Raw genomic sequence first — 15,388 nt, 5'->3', positions numbered from 1 at the left:
AAAATTTTTTGTAGAGATGGGGTCTTGCTATGTTGCCCAGGCTGGTCTCAAACTCCTGGCCTCAAGCAATCCTCCTGTCAGCCTCTCAAGTTGCTGGGATTACAGGCATGAGCAACTGTGCCCGCTGAGGCTGTACTTTTTTTTTTTTTTTTTTTTTTGAGACAGAGTCTCGCTCTGTCGCCTGGGGTTGGAGTGCAGTGGAGAGATCTCGGCTCACTGCAAGGTCCGCCTCCCGAGTTCATGCCATTCTCCTGGCTCGGCCTCCTGAGTAGCTAGGACTACAGGCGCCTGCCACCATGCCCGGCTAATTTTTTTGTATTTTTAGTAGAGATAGGGTTTCACCGTGTTAGCCAGGATGGTCTCGATCTCCTGACCTCGTGAACTGCCCGCCTTGGCCTCCCGAAGTGCTGGGATTACAGGCATGAGCCACTGCGCCCAGCCAGCTGTAATTTTTTAAATAAATGTGCCTTTTAGCACTGTGCTGCTTGACTAGGATAATCTTTTAGAACATCCCAGACTCAGTCCTCTTTCTGCGTGGAATGTAGATGTGCCTCTTTTGAGTGGCAGTGGTCTCCTTGCCCGAGCTGGGCTGGCCCAGGTGGTCCGTGCATCTGGGGGACAGAGGTTGGGAGAGGGAGACTTGGAGCAGGCCCAGACTAGATATTCTGCTGGGCTGGAGATCAGGGCTGGGGTTGGCTCTGGGGAAGGCCATCTCCACAGCTGCTTCCCTTCTTCCCAGTGACACTGTGGCACCCAGCTCGACGTTCTGCAAGGTCTACACACTGACCCCCTTCCTAGCCAATAACCGAGAGAAGCGGGGCCTCGCCTTGGACGGGAAGCTCAAGCACGAAGACACGAACTTGGCCTCTAGCACCCTGTGAGGACCTGCCCTCCTAGCCCTGGGCTCCTAGTGCACCTTGCCTGATGGGGCCACACCCTCCTTGGTCCCCCCAGTTCAAAGACAAGGTTCAGGCTACCCTCTCCACAGCCTTGTCAGGGCCTGTCCTCAGGTGCTTGACTAGTCAGGGAAGCTGCCTCCTTACTCCCATCCCTACCCAGGGGTGACTGAAAGAATAAGATGGACCACTAGGCCAGCTTGCTCAGGCAGTGCTGGGCTCTGCTACCATGCCTGGGGGAGGGCAACCTGGGAAGGCTTCCTGCAAGAGGTGGCAGCTTCTGAATGCCTTCAGTCAGATGGGGTGTCCCTGAGGAGAGACCAGGGTGGTGAGCTGGGTTAGACCCAACATGGGGTGCCCTCCAAGTCAGGGGTCCCAGGGCATCTGGTCACTCCTGCTGCACGGTCATCATGGATGCCTCTAGGCTACTCTGCTCCAGCAGAGCCCTGGCTATGGGGATGCCATCTCACCCTCTTGTGAGTGTGGTCCTTCAGGGGGGCTTTGGCCTACATCTAGAGCAGCCACCACTCCCAGCACAGACTTGGCTCTCTTCAGCAGCCCCTGCACAGCTTCCCACTTACCTGAAGCTTTTTGCCCTGTCCCCACCCTGGCTCACACCCTACCCATCTTCAAGACCCAGCTGAGGCATCATCTTTGCGGAGAAGTCCTTCTCTGACGGCGCCCACCCCACCCCAGCTGCCTCGCCCTCTGTGAACTCCCCGTGTGGCCCTTTCTGCCCATGGGTTGCTGAGAGAAGCAGAATCCATCTGAGGGGAGGAGGAGCCTGGCCCTCACAGCGGGGACGCTGGCCTGGGCAGGGAGAAGGGCTCAACAGGGCCACACAGCAAGCAAGTCTCACAGCGAGACTTGGAACCGGGGCTCTGGGTCCCTGCTACCTAAGGGCCCTGCTCGCCTTCCTCACCTCCACTGGGCTCTATTGGACATGGTAGCTGAGTGGCTAGCTAGATGGGGGATGGACGGCCACTGCCCCCCAGCACACCCACCCCTGAGGTGTCTCACCCACCGGGCAAGGCCCCCTGAACCGGCTCCCCTGTGTCACTTTGCAGGTTGAGGGAAGGTGCCAACCGTGAGATCCTGGGGATCATTGTTTCCTACAAAGTGAAAGTGAAGCTGGTGGTGTCTCGGGGCGGGTGAGTGCTCTAGCCAAGCCCAAGACCCTGGAGTGCAGAGGGGAGCGTCCCAGATGCCCACAGGCCCCTCCCCCATTCTGCCTGTTTGCAGCCCTTTTAGCTGCATCCACCTTGGAGGAGGAACCTCCTGTCCCTTGTCTTCCTCCCTTCTGTTCCTCTTTCTCCTTCCCTGCTCACTTTCCCTCTCTTCCTTCCTCGGCCCTAGCCCCTCTCTTACCCCTGCCCATCTCTTTCTCTCTCCTCCTCCTCCGTCCTGGGTCTGGGCTCGCACCGAGGATTGGCCATGCCCAGGGGACCGCGTCCTCAGAGTCTTTGCTGTGGGGTCCCCAGGGGTGCCATCTCTTCATCACCCCTTGGGCATAGCACCCACCCCATGCATGCGCAAGCTGATTTTCTGAGGAAACAGCTAAGAGGGTTCAGAACTCAGAGCTGGATTGGGGATTTGCTAGCTAGTCAGCTTTCCCATTTTACAGATGGTGAAACAGAGGCCCAAACAGTGCCCCAAACATTGCCTGAAATCTCCTCCCCAACTCAGGTCATAGCGGTGGACCAGACTGCCCTGCCCTGGAGCATAGTTTGGTGGAAGCTTAGGGAGAAAAAACAAAAACAAAAACAAAAAACTACCATGTTTCTTTTTTGTAACTTAATTCATAAATTTCTATGAAAAGATTGAAAAGCTAAATCCCATTAGACATTGGGTCTTCTCGATTATTAGAAGAATGCCTCTTGGCAGGTGGCAGTGTGTAATCCTGACCTTATATAATAGGACATCTCAAAATTACAAATCCCAAATCCTGTGTCTGGCGACCTTTCAGGATCCACAGTCCCTCATTCTTGGCAACCCCAGAGTCCTTCCCTCTGCCTTTAGATAGTCCGACCTCCCTTGGGGCAGGCAGCACTGGGGTTAATTTTTACACTCCCTTTACAGATGAGGATCCTGGGGCTCAGGGGTTTGCTGAGCTGGGTCTGGATCTCAGTCCCTCGGGGCAGGGCTAATGCCATTTCGGTGTATCCCTGAAGGAGCAGTCAGGGCTGTGCAGGGGGGTGGGTGGGAGTGTGTCCCGTGGGTCTTCTCTATCCGGGGGACAGCAGAAGTGGTGAATGAATGTGCTTTTTGTTTTCTTCCTCTCTGAACTCCTGACCACTTCTCCTGCCTCCTCTGACCCACCCAGCCTGTTGGGAGATCTTGCATCCAGGTAAATTCCTCCCTTCCACCTGGTTCACCTACCTTCCTGGAGGGCCTGGAGCCCATTGGCTTGACTGACCAGAATCACAGGGCACTGGGTTGGAAGGAATCTTAGTGGTCATTTCAGATAGCCAGGTTCAGGTGTGAGCTGGGAGACACAATTTCTCCTTAACGAACCTCACCTTGCTCTTCCATCCCACTTGAGTGACAGGGATCTTTACAGAGAGCAAAGCCTGATTACACTGATACAGGGAGTGGCCCCCAAGAGAGCTGTCTGAATTACTGATCACCTGAATTATAGGAGCTTTTGGAGAAATGCAGATTTCATGGCTTTCAAACTTCTACACTAGTGAGGATGAACTGCTGGCCAAGTGTTGCTAAGGAGAGGTCCTCAGGAGATCCTATTTTGTAAACAAGGTCTCCTTGCAGCCAGCTGGATGCACTTATATTCCAAAAATGCATGTACCCCAAACACAGCAGTTTGGCTTCCTCCTGTCACAAGATGGCGGTGTGGCTCATCCTAAGAAATCTTAGACTAATTTGACAGGTGAAATTCATTCAATTCAATTCAGTTCCATATCATTCAGCAAAGATTTCCTCAACCCAGGCTTGTGTCCAGGCTGGTGCTGAGTGCCAGAGTCCCAGAGAGGAATCAGATGTGGCCCCTGACCTTATCATTCCTGGCCCGGTAGAAGGTTAAGATCCAGATCCTTCCACTAAAATGTTGGCAAACGCAGTCTTCCACCAGCTCCATTCTGAAGCAATCCCCAAAGCAAAAGGAAAAAGAAAAAAAAAGAAAAAGAGAGCGAGAGAAGAAAAAAAGGCCAAATAGCTCTGACAGCCTTATAAAACCCCCGGGTTCCCACTGAGGGGACTTAAGTAATGATTCTGGCAGGCACAAGCTTCACATTTTTATTTTTATTTTTTATTCTTTTTGAGACAAGGTCTGACTCTATTGCCCAGGCTGGAGTGCAGTGGCACAAACTTGGTTCACTGTAACCTCCTCTGCCTCACGGGCGGAAGCCATCCTCCCAACTCAGCCTCCTGAGTAGCTGGGACTACAGGTGTGCTCTACTATGCCCAGCTAATTTTTTTTTTTTTTTTTTTTTGAGACGGAGTCTCGCTCTGTTGGCCAGGCTGGAGTGCAGTAGAGCGATCTTGGCTCACTGCAACCTCCGCCTCGCAGGTTCAAGCAGTTCTCTGCCTCAGCCTCCCAAGTAGCTGGGATTACAGGCGCCCACCACCACGCCCGGCTAATTTTTGTATTTTTAGTAGAGACGGGATTTCACCATCTTGGCCAGGCTGGTCTTGAACTCCTGACCTCATGAGCCACCATGCCCAGCCTAATTTTTTATTTTTAGTAGAGATGGGTGGTGGGGGCAGTGTCTCACCATGTTGCCTAGGCTGGTCTCGAACTCCTGAGCTCAAGGGATCCTCCCGCCTTGGCCTCCCAAAGTACTGGGATTACAGGCGTGAGCCACTGCGCCTAGTCAGACTTCACAGTTTAACTCAGCCCTTTAGCTGCCTCATCTCCCAGAAGTTCCAGTGGTTCTAGAAGACAGGCGTTGTTATTCCCGTTTCCAAGTTGAGCTCAGTGAGACTCAAAAGCTAGAAAGTGCTGCACCAGCGGGTGGCGAGGCTGGTGGAACAGACCTTTCTAATTGCAGGGCTTGTGCCTCTGACCACTCCATTCCCTGTCCCTTCCTCTTTCCCAACTGGGCTCTGGACAACAAGATCAGTGGGATGTGGCTTGTGCCTGTAGGCACTTGCAGTTGGGCGGTCTCCTAGGGTGATGCCACCCCAAGCTGAGAGGAGCCTTCAGGGTTGCTTTTGTTAGTCTCAATTCTGCTACTGTCACACAGTGATCAAGGGTGTGGTTATGGAGCCAGAATCTAATAATAACCATTAATAGCTGTGTGGCCTTGGGCAAGATATTTTAATCTCCTCATGCCTCAATGTCCCAGTCTGTACATTGGGGATAATAATAGGGTTGTTGCGAGGATTAAATGAGTTACTCTATGGAAGGGGCTTACAGTAATCCTTGGCACAGGGTCAGTACCATGTGAATACCTTCTCTTATTCTGTCCATCAGGGCCAAGTACAGAGAAAGCCCATCAGAAGCACTGGCTGGTGGCTGGGTCTTCCCGGCCGCTTTCCCCTGCATCCCCACAGTGTAGTCAGCCTTGGGCCCTGGGGCTATCCTAAACCTGACTAAACTGACCTCAACAGTGCTTCATCCGATTGCATGGGTGCTAGGGTCACCTGAGCACTTTTACAAGAGCGCCCTGGAGGTGTTGGGAGATGGGATGGTGTGAGGGTGGGAGGAGTTCCGACCTGGAAGTTGGGAAGGGCAGTCTCGGGGGAGGCGAGGGTGGCTGTGGCGATCTGAGGTGGGCAGGGTCCCAGGGCACCTCTGGAGCCCCGCAGTGACCATGGTGCATGCTGCCCTGGGCAATCCTTTCCCACCCCTGGGCCTCCTCCCGTCCTGTGGGAACCCAGGGAGCCTTCTCAGGAAAGGCGAGGCTTCCATTTCTTTTTGGAACCAGAGGAAGTCTCCTCGTCCAGCTCCCAGGCAGACCGAGGCTCCGAGTGGCAGAACTGGGGCTGGAGGGCATCTTTTGGATCTACCTCCTCTGATGGCAAAACCCTCTGCAGTCCTCGGACTGACAGGGCATCGACATCGAGTCTCACAGCCTGCGAGTCCGCTCGAGGCTCACTGGGTCTGGGTCTCTGTTTCAGTGATGTGGCCGTGGAACTGCCCTTCACCCTAATGCACCCCAAGCCCAAAGAGGAACCCCCGCATCGGGAAGGTGAGCAGAATCTGTGGGTCTCTGGGGTACGGGTTCTCCAGCAGCTGCCATGTGACCCTGTAACCCACCCCGCCCCGGGTTTGCCCTCAGCCCAGTCACCCTTTTCTCAGGTCCCCAGATCTTTTGTGGGATCCAGAACTTGATTTGCTTCTGACCCCACCAGGAGACAATGAGGCGTGGCTCCTGTTCCCCATGGGAGAGGGAGGCCAGGAGTGGAGGAGGGAACTCATTGGCCATGCTTTGAGCCTCTATCTTGCACCCAGGCATGGGGTGGATCCTGTTTGGAAGTAGGGGAAGGGGCTGCTTGGATAAGATGACCACTGGACACACTATTGTCATGTTTTTCTTCTTTTTTTTTTTTTTTTTTGGTTTTGAGACAGAGTCTCACTCTGTTGCCCAGGCTGGAGTGCAGTGACGTGATCTTAGCTCACTACAACCTCCGCCTCCCAGGCTCAAGAGATTCTCCTGCCTCAGCCTCCCGAGTAGCTGAGATTACAGGCAGCTGCCACCACACCTGGCTGATTTTTGTATTTTTAGTAGAGGTGGGGTTTCACCATGTTGGCCAGGCTGGTCTCAAACTCCTGACCTCAGGTGATCTCCCCACCTCAGCCTCCCAAGGTGCTGGGATTACAGGCGTGAGCTACCATGCCTGGCCTGTCCTGTTTTTCAAGTGATAGCAGATTGGTCATATTTCATTGAATCTGAGACTTTCAGTGGAGAGAGACGACGTAATAGTAGGTACGATTAGGAAAAAACTTCCATGGTTAAACTGTGCAGTGCCATTGACGGTAAGACACACTCCAAGTTTGGAGATGTTAAAATGTGAAGGAAAATATAAAAAAGATTGTCTTAGAATTGGTGAATGGCATGCATGCAAGGAATTAATGTAATTCATGTTGGAGACCTGTCAAAAGAAACAGAAGTTTAGAGGATTTTCTGTTCTTCTGGGGCTGCAGTGGGGATCCGGGGCCCTCCTGGTGCCATCCTCCCTGCCTTTCAGATGATTTGGGGTGTTTCAGTACCAGGAATGAGTCCTCTCCCCTCTCCATTCCCCTTTACCCTTTGCCCTCCTCATGTTAGTCTGGTTGTCCCAGGGTGGGGGCCTGTGCTTACTCGTGCCATGCTCATCCACTCACTAACCCCTGGACACCCTGCCCACCTGCCCTGTGTTTAGTTCCAGAGAACGAGACGCCAGTAGATACCAATCTCATAGAACTTGACACAAAGTAAGCCGAACCCTGCCTGCAGACATCTGGGGGGTGGGTCGCGGGTGGGCGGGGTGGAGGGGGTCATTTGCATATATGCTTATTAACCCCTGAGGAGCCGCTGGTCTAACCCCGTCTGCTGAGAGCCACCTCTGCTCGCCTCTTCAGCAACCCGCTTGCCTGCATGTGACTTGAAGGACCCTCCGTGCCTGTTCCTCTTCCTCCTGCCTTGGTGGGGTCTGTCTTCCTCCCTCGTCCTTGCACGTCCGTCCGTCAGTCCGTTCGTCCATCCACAGCGCCTGCTCGGCTCACACAGGGCTGGTCCATGGCCCTGGGCTCGGCTCTCCTGTCCTGCCCACGCCAACCAGTGGAATCAGGCTGTGGGGTGGGCAGGGGACTGGGGATCTTGTTGCTTCTGACTCCTGAGGACCAACTGATGTGGATTTCCCTGCGGTCAAAGGCCATCGAGTCACCGGACAGTGGCCAGAGGGGGAGGACCTGGGCCGACTGCGCGGACCACCTCCAGGGCCAAGTGGCTTTCTTGCTCCAGCTCCAAAGCCAATCTTCCCTTGTCCCCCAGGAGAAATCTGGGGTGTGGGGGTCTCAAGTCACCCCATGAGGATGCCCCATGCACTGGCTGAACCCTGTTGGGCAGGGGACCCGGGTGGACCCCTGCATGGTCCTAAGTGGACATGTTTCATGGTAGAAGAGAGCTCACTGTTCTTAAAGGCAGTCTAGTCCTGAAACCCCACTCAAGCCTCCCCTTTCCTCATGAACAGATCCTCTGCCCCCCTATTTAGATTCACATCCTCCTACCCCAGCCTTCTTCTGTCCGGGATCCCCCATGGTAGAATCTGAGCTGCCTCTTCTGGGAGAAAGGTTCTTCATGGTCTTCTCTTCCATTAAGCCAAACTACTCCTTGCTGTCCAGAAACGGGAATGCTTCCTAAGGGTAGTTTTCTGGGTGGTGGGGTGGGGTTTGCTGGGCCTATTCTTGGGGGATTCAGAACATGCTGTGAAACTACTGGTGGCCTGGCCTCTCACAGTGGGAATAAGTCCTTCCTCTGGCTACAGAGCCACACTGCTCCCCCTACCTCCTAAAGAACCGGGTTACTTTTCTAGCCCTCAGGCACAAGAGTCAAATTCATGCCCCTCTCTGCCCCTTTCATGACTGGCCCGAGTCCTGATGTGACTGTCCCCACTGCCACAGGTGGCATCCACATATGCCAGCCAGACAGGCCTTTCTGCTCATGGTCAGCCCCAGAGGCCAGAGACCTCAGAGAGGGTGGTTCTCTCCCCGGCCCCAGAGCCATACTCTGAGTCACATCTGGCTGGGCCTCTGGATAAGGCTACTCTCCCTGCCCCTGCAAACACACCACATTTTCCTTGTCTCTCCCACCAGTGATGACGACATTGTATTTGAGGACTTTGCTCGCCAGAGACTGAAAGGCATGAAGGATGACAAGGAGGAAGAGGAGGATGGTACCGGCTCTCCACAGCTCAACAACAGATAGACGGGCCGGCCCTGCCTCCACGTGGCTCTGGCTCCACTCTCGTGCACTCGGATGCTTATTCGTCTTCTTCCCGTTCTGGTTTCTTTTCCCCTTTGTTCTTCCAGTTTCTACCAGGGGGCCCCGTGGGCTTCCAGATCACGGTGATGAACCTCTGGCCTCAGGATTGGCCCCACATCACCATGCCAACAGGACCACAGTGCACTGGCTCCACCCCATCTCTGCCATCTCCACTCCCCTCCTTTTCATGCTGTCTCCCAGAAAAGCTGCCAGGGCTCTGGCCTTGGAATTGGACTTGAGATGGGGAGCAGACAGGGGAGGATGGGGAATGTGGGACACGGTGTGGTGGGCATGAGGGCTTGGAGGGGTGGGGATGAGGGCTCAAGACATGAGAGAAGATGTCCACGGTCCCAGGTGGTTAACAAAGTTCTGGCAGCTAAAAGATTACCGCATTGAAGGCCACCTCCTTCTGGCTGGGAGGGGCAGACCTGTGGACAGATTCTCAATGCCTTTTTGAAGTTCTGACCCACCAAAGACCTTCTGCCTTCACAATCCTCCCCACCTGATATCCCTCTGTGTCTGATAGTGATGTTGGTGAAAGTTTGTAGACCCCAGGAGTAGAGAAAAGCAACTGGACTGACTTTCTTACCAGCAGTTACCTAGACTGAGGCAAGCCATGTGGACTCACCCAAGTATATTTCAGTACTGTCAGGCTGTGACATCTTAGCTACCTTGTATTTCAAGTGCATGGGCCTGTCTAGAGATATGCACAGAGAGAAAAGCAGAGGGAGGGAGGGGGTCTTCAGCAAGCACCAGCCCCCAGCAGAGTGAGCTGAAGCTCCTGAGGAGGGTTCCTGAAGGGGGGCGCTCAGAGATGGGGGCAGGGGGCGGGGAGAGGAGAGTCTGCCTTATGTCCCTTCCTTGTGGACTTCACATGGTCATGCAGGAAGTGAGGATGGGGGTCCAGCGGGGGCCAAGGCCACTAGTATCCTCCTGCTTCCCCCTGCCATCCTCCAGGGCTGGACTGACCCTACGGACTGGGAGAGAGTGCCTGAGGCCACCATGCCACAGTCAAAGGGGGTCCTATCTCAGAAGGTGGCAGCATCCACTGAGATATCCTCACCCGAAGGGAAGGAGGCTGCTGGGTAGTAAATAAGCCCCTTCTTTTCTTGGTGAGTTGATGACCTCCAGTAGCTCCCAGTGTCATGGGTACCCAGTACGCATTGGCTGGTGTTGGGGTGATTGAGACCTGGGCCAATTCCTGGGGCAAGAAGCCAGATAGGAGATGGATAGAAAGTGTTAGGAGTCATCCTCTTTGCCTGGCCTTTGAGAATAACTTACTGTGTGACTTTGGGCAAGTTCCTTCCCCATTCTGGGCCTCAGTTTCTCACTTGAGAAAGCAAGGAGTTTGATCAGATGATCACAATGGGCCTTCCTAGCTCTGGCCACCAAGAATTTGTGAACATTAGAGCTCCTGGTCTGGTGGGTGGAGCCAGAGCTGCTGACTGGTCTCTCTGCCTCCAGAGGGGATTTATTGGACCTCAGAGGTGGCAGGGCCCTATGGAGCACCAACTCCCCTCAACCCCACCCCCTGCCCAGGACTGGGAAGGGATTGATGTCAGGCTGTGGCCATAGCTAGCATGAGTTGCCCAAGAAGGGACAGAGTATGTCTTTGCTGAGGCTTGGCTGAGGGTCTTGTGATAGGGCTTGCAGTACCTCACAGCCCCCTGTGGGCACAGACACCCTGAGGTTTACCCAAGCAAATATATTGATTAGCAGGACAAGGGCTCTCTCCTCAGTTTCTGCTCCCTTCCATCTCTCTCCCATACTTGTCTGAACAGGGAGACAAAAAATCTTATACAAGTGGCATCTCAATCCTTTCCAGTCCAGCACCTCCTGGGGCAGGCAGTGTGACTTATTTCCCATGGTGAAATCACCTGTTTCACAAGCCTGGCAGTGCGACTTCTGAGTCTCATGACCACTCAACCCAAGGGACCTCTCCCCGGACCAGAACCAAGTCAGCTGGGGGCAGTCGTACTACCCTGTCCAGTCTTGAGGGCCTAGTTGCAGGTCCCCCAGGCATCCAGCCCCTCCTAGAGCTTGCTGGGCAGGCTGCACCTCATCTGGGCAGGCACAGAGCTGATGAAATGCTGGAGCAATGCATGGCAAACATATGCCCTCCAGTGTCTTCTGAAACCTCTGGGGCTGACACAAGATCTTTTAGTGTTTAGGATGACCTCTTTCCTGCAAACTTCTTCCCCTATCCCTAACTCATGCATGGAAAAGGTTTGTCAGGCAGGATTCCCGAGCCTCCTCCACCTCAACATCACGCTCACCGTTTTGGGTTTAGCCCAGTGTTATTTAGCAAATTTCTCCAGCTGCAGGGAAGGATCAGAGCACTATCTTTTTTTTTTTTTTCTCCTGGAGCCAGGACTGCACAAGGCAATGGCCAAATTTGGTTGAATTCAGCCTACCATCCTTTGCTGATGACTCAGCTCTATGCCAAGTACGGGAGACACAGAGATGGGCCAGTCCCAGCCCCTATCCTCAGGAAGCCCATGGTCAGGGAAACGTTGTAGGGAGAAGTAATAGAGGGCAGTTGCCTTCAGGGCTCCTGGTGGCTGCTGGTCCCTATGGTGCCTTGATATGAATTAGAAGATGGTGCCCTTTCCAGGTGGATTCAGACCTACACTAGAATGCATAGCTTTGGGAGTGACACACAGGTTGGATTTTGGCACCCCTTGCCCCTTGGCCAGGTGCCCTGCTGCACGGCCATATGCTGCAGCCTCGAGGGACACACAGGCCAAAGTGTTTCCTTCAGCCTCTTCCTGGAGAGGAAGCCCCAGGTCATGTTTCCAAGCTTCTGGTCAACTCCAGGCACCACCTCCCAGCCCCCAAACATGGCCGAGCCAGTGCTTCTCTGCAGGGCCCCTTTCCTTTCTGGAGTCAGCCTGTCCAGGTGATACCTTGAAGTGAAACTAGGGGCGGGGGAGCCTCACTAGGCCCCAGGCACCATCCCACAGTACTGGCGGTTTCTGTGCCAAGCGTTTGGGGCCTGCACTGGCCAAGCCATCCGTCATTGGGACTTTGCAGTGCGCCCTGTGGGTGGCGTGTGGACACTGGTCTGGGCAGGAAGGAAAAGCATGCCCCGGTGAAAACCCACCAAGCAGAGAGCCAGCTGGACCTCCTCAGCATTCCACCCAGGGGAAGAGTTCAGTTCCCATGAAGATAAGGACTGAGTTATTTGGCTGCATCTCTCCTCAGCCTCAAAGCTCAGACCTGCTAGAGTGGGTTCACCTGGCTGTTGGTTCTGTGGGAGAGTTCCTGACAAGCTGGTTCCTATGTGGTGCAGTAAAAGGAACTCTGTCCTGGAAGTCCCCAATGCCGCCTCTCAGTCCTGGCTGTCACCAACCACCTGGGGGGCTTGGGCAAGCTACTCAACCTCTGGGGCTCAGTTTCCCTAACTGTAAAATGGGATTGTAATCCCTTCCCTGCCTGATGCAGGAATTGTTATGAGGCCCAGATGAGATGAAAGTCAGCTGTTAGGGCTCTGTAAGTTGAAAATGGCTGGACGTGTGTGGCCCTGCCACTGCAGAGATGGCCCAAGGTCACACAGGGAGTTTGCTGCAGGAGGAGCCCTTCCCACCAGTCTTCATCGCTTGCCCTGCTTCTCACTTAGGCAGATGTCAACCAGAATGAGATACAGCCAATTTGGCTTTGATGACCCAGCTGAGAGGGAAATTTAGACACGATTCAGGAATATCATGCCCCAAAATAGTGGCCCCAGCAACCAGGACACAGGGAAGACATAGATATTGTCAGTGATTGGTGGAGGGGGACATCTTGGATCCTCCTAGGCCTGGTGTCACTCACATCTCCCATCTCTCAGACCCCACAGAGGCCAAGGGGCCTTGGCTCTGACCCAGGTTAAAGAGAGCCACCAGCCGCCAGGCTCAGGGAGCTGAAACCACCCATCCGCAGAAATCTAAGGGCAAGGAGAAATAGAAATTGTCTGTTCCTTCCCTTCAAAGTGTAAGGCCTCTTCCAGGAGCGACTGGAGCCACCACAGCTTCTCAGTGACATTGGGAGGGCTTCCGGCCCAGGGAAAACCCAAGCCTTTTGCCCTGAGAGCAGCGGACGCAGTGGCGTTAGCATCCTAGAGCGGCAGCTTCTCTCCTGCCGGTCACTGGGGACTGGTTGCTCTCCACCCATCCAGGAGGAAGGGGTTAGGTCCCAGTCTTACACTCTTATAGGGTCTCATGGACATAGGCCTATGCCTGTTCTGATATATATATTTTTTAAACTCAAAAGGACCAAAACAGACTCCTGAACCCTCATCTATATGGCCTGCATTGGGCCTGGTGTTTCCTCCTGGCCCAGGCAGCTCCATCACTTCTGTCATTCCTCCTGGACTAAAGTGGCAGGACCCCACCTCTACCACTTCCCCACAGGGTCACTGCACAGTGGCTTCAAAAACAGGCCCTGTTGAAGGGGAAACATCCTCCACCCATCACACTCCAACTCGTCACCCCAAAAGGGAAGTCAAAGCACAGGTCCGTGGGGCCTATGGTTTGTAGACACTGACACAGTGGTTTTCAAACCAGGTGCTGCGGAACCCCTGGTATTCCACAGAGCTTTGTCAGGGGATGCTAAAGTGGGAAGATGGGAGTGGAGGCAAAGGATAGGTTTCCAGCCCTCCTCCCATTTCCATCTCCACCAGGGCAACTCTGCTTTTATTTGTCTTGCCTACTGAGATTTCATTTTCAAGCTTTCTTTGAAGAAACACTTCAAACCACCATCTCGAGGTTTGATCTTAGACCAGCCAGCACAGGTTCTATTCTTGCTGTTCATGTTGGAATGGCTCCAGCATTCCAGTACAAAGTGTCTTTGTGTTGGAACTTGGGTCACAGACTCAGGCACAAGCATTTACACACACACACACACACGTACATGTACATAGTTGATGGTTTTTCTAGCCAACCCACCCTGAAGCTCTGGCCAAGATTTGATTTGGACAGGGGCCTGGTGCTCAGTGGGGATGGGTCTTGACCCTGATATTGGCCCATGAAGCATGGGGAGCTCTGGAGCAAGGAAACAGGCTCAATCCCCACCGAGGACTTGTGTCTGCACCCCTGTCTGGCACCCCACTTTCCTGGCCTAGGCCCAAGGGACACAGCAGGAGAAGCAGTGTGATGGAGAGAGAGGCTAGGGTTAAATTCATCTTTACACAGAGCCGGATGGATGGAAATCTTGGCTCACATAAAAGACAGACTCAGGGAGGATTTTAAGACAAAAGTCCCTCCTTTGAGGGCAGGATTCCCCAGGAATCCTGAACACTTTAGTGAGACCTGGACCAGCCCTTGGCACAAAACCCTGCCTGTCCTGTCCCTCACCCCTACCCCCCAGGGAATTCTAGGTGAAAATGTGAAGCTCAGGGCACAGCAAGCTCATGACATGGGTGTATTACATTCAGTCCAAGTGTATCCTTAGTTTCCCTGTGTGTAAAATGGAGCTGGTCCAGGCTCTTCCCACCTCACTGGGACAATTGCAAGCATCATAGGAGAGGTGGGTATGATAGGTGGTCATATGAGGTGGTGAGTATGAGAAGTGGGTGCCTCACAAACTTGGGGTATGGTCCTGACCTGCATGGCAGATGAGCAGAGCACTTCGGAACGAGCATAGGAAGTGCCATCTTCCTGGGCATCTCTGCTCAGTGTTAAGGTCTAGCCACAGACGCTGTGGGACCTGCCTCTTCCTATGGAATGGGGGCCTGCATGGGTTGTGTCCTGGGGCAGGAGTGAGGGATGGCTGGGAAGAATCTCCAGGTCTGTGGCCCTTGTGTTGAGTGATTATTTTGTGACACTCTCATTCCTGGACCACCTGCCAGGTTTATCTGTTATACCTGTGGCATTCTTATTATGTCAGACAAGTTATTATAGTTTATTCAACTTTAACAAATGAACAAAAGAATAATAAATAGGAGGCCATTAAAGGTCTTTTGTGGCAGAGGATGGTGGCTGTGCTTTCATTTCTGTCTCATAAGCCCATGGCAGGTCAAAGACCAAGAAATGCTTCCCTGCTGCCCTGGACTGGCAGATGGGGCTCACGACTGGGTGAGGTGCTCTCTTCCCTTGTCTGTGGCCCCAGCTTCAGCCTGGTCCTTGTACCAACTTCTGGAGACTCCCAAAAACTTTTCTCCTGTCCCTCTTCTGCCACTTTTCAGCCTTATGGCCTTGGGAAGCTGGCATACCTCTCATCCCTCTCAGATACCACAGGATTTTGTGACCCATGGTTTGCTCCTGCAGTGAAGCCATCCTATCTTCTATCTTTGGCACCACTGACCACATCAGCGGGAGCCCTTGCCCCAGCCCCAGCCCTGCTTCTTGTTCACTTCTTATCTCCTGCTCTGCTGGGTCTTCCTGAAGTCATTTCAGTTTTCTAAGACTTACTTGCCACCTGGTCTAACAGAACATATGGGAGGAGTAAGGATATCAGTGAGGAAGAGTTGATGTTCTAATAGATAATGTACTGTATCAACACAAAAGGAAGACGCCCATGCATATAAGATGACTTTCCTAGAAAATTAATTATATATGAACTCTCTCTCTCTCTCTCTATATATATATATAT

The 15,388-nt window shown here is 53.4% G+C and overlaps 1 protein-coding gene across 3 annotated transcripts in view; it reads left to right on the top strand.

Annotated features, from left to right (window-relative positions):
- ARRB1 (arrestin beta 1) overlaps positions 1-14,767 on the top strand; it is a 91,531-nt gene extending 76,764 nt beyond the window's left edge. Inside the window, exons 11-16 of one of the 3 annotated variants that reach the window (XM_024255317.3) lie at positions 740-877; positions 1,964-2,047; positions 3,220-3,243; positions 5,973-6,043; positions 7,218-7,269; positions 8,650-14,767. In XM_024255317.3, the coding sequence (XP_024111085.1) occupies positions 740-877; positions 1,964-2,047; positions 3,220-3,243; positions 5,973-6,043; positions 7,218-7,269; positions 8,650-8,761 (481 nt within the window). In that variant the 3' untranslated portion in view covers positions 8,762-14,767. Of the gene's footprint in view, positions 1-739; positions 878-1,963; positions 2,048-3,219; positions 3,244-5,972; positions 6,044-7,217; positions 7,270-7,416; positions 7,492-8,649 lie in introns of those variants that run through there. The other 2 variants (XM_054524832.2, XM_024255318.3) reach the window with 2 other exon arrangements.
- Positions 14,768-15,388: the final 621 nt, after the last annotated feature.

Source organism: Pongo abelii, chromosome 9 (assembly GCF_028885655.2).
Source record: "Pongo abelii isolate AG06213 chromosome 9, NHGRI_mPonAbe1-v2.0_pri, whole genome shotgun sequence".
In the NCBI taxonomy this organism is placed as follows: domain Eukaryota; kingdom Metazoa; phylum Chordata; class Mammalia; order Primates; family Hominidae; genus Pongo; species Pongo abelii.
This window is presented reverse-complemented; position numbering and strand designations above follow the sequence as displayed.